Source organism: Frankliniella occidentalis, unplaced genomic scaffold (genome assembly GCF_000697945.3).
Source record: "Frankliniella occidentalis isolate FOCC.00 unplaced genomic scaffold, Focc_3.1 Scaffold418, whole genome shotgun sequence".
Lineage (NCBI taxonomy): Eukaryota > Metazoa > Arthropoda > Insecta > Thysanoptera > Thripidae > Frankliniella > Frankliniella occidentalis.
In genome coordinates, this window is record NW_026267539.1 from 18927 (window position 1) to 22904 (window position 3978).

Below are 3978 nucleotides of genomic sequence, written 5' to 3' on the forward strand. Positions count from 1 at the left end.
AAAATGGTCCAAAATACATTCCCTAGCATTGCGCACATATTTTTCTACAAATTTGCTCTGATCCATTCCTCTACCTAATTTTCTTAGTTGATATTGATGTTGGCATATCCTGAACTAGAACCAAACCATTTGAAACATTTTGACATTTTTTCAATAAGCACTTCTACACTGCAAACAAAATAACAAAATTTTGTCATAATTTTTACTCGTTCTTTACCTTCCTCCTTCAAACATCACTACGTAGAGGTGGAAGAACGAGTATTGTGCTCGGTGCTGTGTAATGTTGTGACGGTCCCTAGGGCTAAAAGCTATAGGAACTTCAAGAAAATTAATTATAAATTAATTCAAAATTCTTAATTAATTTTTAATTAATTTCCAAGATTTCCCCTAATTTTCTTCGAATTTTCCACTTATTCTGCGGAAAATACGCCACGAGCTCCCTTTTAATGACTTTAAATCTATTTTTCCATATTTTTAAATTTACAATGTAACTGTGTCAAAAAATCTCATTTTGAAAAAGAAACACAGCGGCGTGTTCATAATTAATTTAACAAATGTTTCTCATTGGATAAAGTGCACTCTTGGTCTTCTGGGTCTCGTTCGGAGGGCTACGCTCATCGAGATTTTTCATACCATTCCCGGCACGCGTGTCGTAGCCTCTCTGCGAGGCCTGTTGATTGTGAACGCAGCAGTGTGCATGAGGCTGTGGTGTCGTGATCCTGTGGTCTTATACACCGTTGCTCGTTATGATCGTAAATAATGGATCGCTACATTATCTGGGTCTGATAGTATTGGCAAGTTACTTGTGCAACTGTTTAATCTGAACTTAGGAGCAGCGCCGGTCACGGCCTAGTTGATCATTAGTATGCAGTGGCGCCCTCTTGCGGAGAGTGGCAGACACAGACACGACAGCAGCCACCACATCCTTTCTAGGTGCGCACTTATTATCGGCATGCTTCGCGATGTAAGGAGTGTTCTGGTGACATGAAGGTGTGAAGTTTTCTCATGGAGCATCCTGATATCGGTCATTAGCTCCAGGCGATACCAGCTCGCTTGTCTGGCCACCTCTCACGAGAGGGCCACTAGGCCAGCTGGCCAGCTTCGGGGCCGGGCTCCGTGTGTGGAGCAGATGCATTTTGCAGTGATTTCGAGCCATTTCGGTCGGGTTCACGGCTACTACACCTTCTTCAGGCCTCAAGCGATTACTGTGTTAAATTCTACTGGTTGCGTACGTTGTGAGGTTATTGGTTTAATGGATCCTTCCGTGAAGAAGTGGCTGGAGGAAGCGGATCTTCCAGAACTTTGCAACGTTTTTGAACGTAAGTACAGCCGGTACAGCTTGTTTATTTTCAAGCTTTTCCCACGAATTTCCAGCCCCTTCCATGTCGTCCTAACCAAATAACTCGTTGGCTGATGCGGGAACGTCACGCTTTAGTTTGCGTACCGCATCGAGAGTTAGCTCGCTGGCCTAGAGCCAACTCAGTTGAGGTTAGGTTTTCGTTATCGTCCACCATGTGTTCTCAAAGAGTTTACATTTTAATCGTTTTCTTAGGTGAAAAGTTGAGAACGTTCCAGAGAATTATTTCCCTTAGGCCAGAACATTTGAAAAAGTTGATCCCTCAGATTGGCCTTCGAGCCCATCTGAGTAGATGCGTATCCGAACGTCAGCAGGTTAGAGCTAGAGCTCAGGTTCACTCACAAGTCCTTCTCGTCTTCTCTCTAAACCCTAGTCTCCTGTGCTGTGTCTTGTATACTAACCAATTGATTGTTTTTTGGGATTACGGGATTACTGTTTGGTATAGCAAGAGAAATGATGTTGGCACTAGACTACACTAATGGAGTTTGTTTCGCATTTTTTTTCAGTCTGAACAAGTGGACTTGTTTAGCCGAAGTCCTGGTGCATCCAAGCAAGCACAGCCAGAGGAGACTTCCTCCGATGATGGCAACATATCTTCCTTCAAGGTAAATCAGAATTATTCTCATCTATTGTACTTTTGATTCTTTTGTTTTTGTGTTAGTTTTGTTAAAAACTTCTCATGTATTATTCTGGAACAGGAAAGTTCTTCTGCAATCAAGGATATATTGATTACTTCGCCTAACCAAACTACTTCTGTAACTAAGGATATTTCAATTACTTCGCCTGACCAACCACCTAGCAGAAAGCGTGTGAGAGACTCGGATTGTTCTGATGAAAGTCCTACAATCAAGCATATTGTTCGATCAACAGCCCTCTTCAATTTGAAGAGTCAAGTAAGTTTGTGATAGCCTTTTTAATTCATATTTGCATGAGGTTTCTGTCTCACCCTCGCTTTGGTTATAGGACTTGCGTGATGTATTCAAGGAAAATATTATAACTGAGAACATCCTTTCGAAGTACGAGTCAACTGGTATATTGACAGAGTATGATCGGGCCCACATAGTGGAGAGAGCTGTACAGTATCTTTTGCAATTGAATCCAAGGTATGTGTGCTCCCTTTATTGCACTAATGTTTTTAAATGCAAGATTATTACTCTAACGCTTTTGCTTTTCTGTCTGTAGACCAAGTCAACAGGAACAAGCACTTCTAGCCGAAAAAAATTGTCATGTTTTTAACTTTGAGGAAACCGTAATTTGTTTGTTGATAGTAAATTTAGTTTGGGGAAATAAAATTTAAATTTTTTTGCTTTCCTTTATAGACTTCCTACTATGTAGCACCCAGTTCAACGTGCAAGAATGCAACCTCTAAGATTCCTAACAAGATACGAAACATCAGGTACAGTCTAAAGAAACGCATGGACGGTGCTCCAGTAAAATTTGACTTCAGTGCGCATTCGAACAAGGATGGGCTCACAAAGCTTGCAGGTTTGTAATCTTCTATTGGAAGGTATAGGGCATGTTTCCAGCAACAATGTCTCACTCAAGTGTCTTACTATATCTATTTAGGATCCTGTGATAAGGAAGATGAAGATGTTTTGACAGCGCTCCTTGCTCTGACACATGAAAACACTCCATCCCCACAATGAAATATTAACGGGCCTGCTTGGCGGCCAGGAAAGGCACGTACTTCCGCCATGAACAAGTAGATGAGCAGACTCCAGCTGTGAACAAGACGGAAAACTTACTCAGGGCACAGTTCACTCATAATTCAGCTAAGGACAACAGCAATAGAGAGGGGACCAAAAACTAGAATATACAGTAACGAAAAGTAGAAACGCACAACGACTAAAGTCAACAAGAGTGCTCCGTAAAATTACGACAGACGGCCCAGGCAGATTTCATGACTGTCTAACCAGCCACTCCTACCACAACGAATGAACAAACCGGGCCACACGGGATATGTGTGTACTTAAATCGCACTGATCAATGGCGGCGCATCCTGATATCGCAGTAAGACGTGCAGTAAGAAGCACTGCGTGCAGGTCATGTCAACCTGCACGCAGTGCGTCATACTGCTGGTTCCTGCAGTACTTTTCGAAACACTCGCAGACCGATATCAGGATGCGCCACGAGAAAAACCTCACACCTTCATGTCACCAGAACACTCCTTACATCGCGAGGCATGCCAATAATGATGCACAGAAATAATCACGTACCTAGAAAGGATGTGGTTGTGATGGCTGCTGTCGTGTATGTCTGTGTCTGCCGCTCTCCGCAAGAGGGCGCCACTGCATACTAAAGATCAACTAGGCCGTGACCGGCACTGCTCCTAAGTTTAGATTAAACAGTAGCACAAGTAACTTGCCAATACTATCAGACCCAGATAATGTAGCGATCCATTATTCACGATCACAACGAGCAACGGTATACTAGGTAGATGTACGCCAGACCACGTCTCGCGTAACAGGCTTCGCGATATCTCACGAAACACTGTTACGCTGCGACGCGCCTGTCATACATCTACCTAGGCCTGCGGCGCTGACACCCGAGTCGGGCAAAAGGCAGAGTCGTAGATAGGCCTTCGGCACCAAAGGAGACATATTTTACCCCCAGGATTTTAT

General features: G+C 43.2%; 1 protein-coding gene across 3 annotated transcripts in view; it reads left to right on the forward strand.

Annotated features, from left to right (window-relative positions):
- Window positions 1-3115, forward strand: part of LOC127751299 (uncharacterized) — a 13364-nt gene extending 10249 nt beyond the window's left edge. The window contains exons 4-9 of one of the 3 annotated variants that reach the window (XM_052274616.1): window positions 1864-1962; window positions 2056-2250; window positions 2321-2460; window positions 2540-2606; window positions 2677-2842; window positions 2924-3028. In XM_052274616.1, the coding sequence (XP_052130576.1) occupies window positions 1864-1962; window positions 2056-2250; window positions 2321-2460; window positions 2540-2606; window positions 2677-2842; window positions 2924-3003 (747 nt within the window). In that variant the 3' untranslated portion in view covers window positions 3004-3028. Of the gene's footprint in view, window positions 1-1863; window positions 1963-2055; window positions 2251-2320; window positions 2461-2539; window positions 2607-2676; window positions 2843-2923 lie in introns of all 3 variants that reach the window. The other 2 variants (XM_052274617.1, XM_052274618.1) reach the window with 2 other exon arrangements.
- Window positions 3116-3978: the final 863 nt, after the last annotated feature.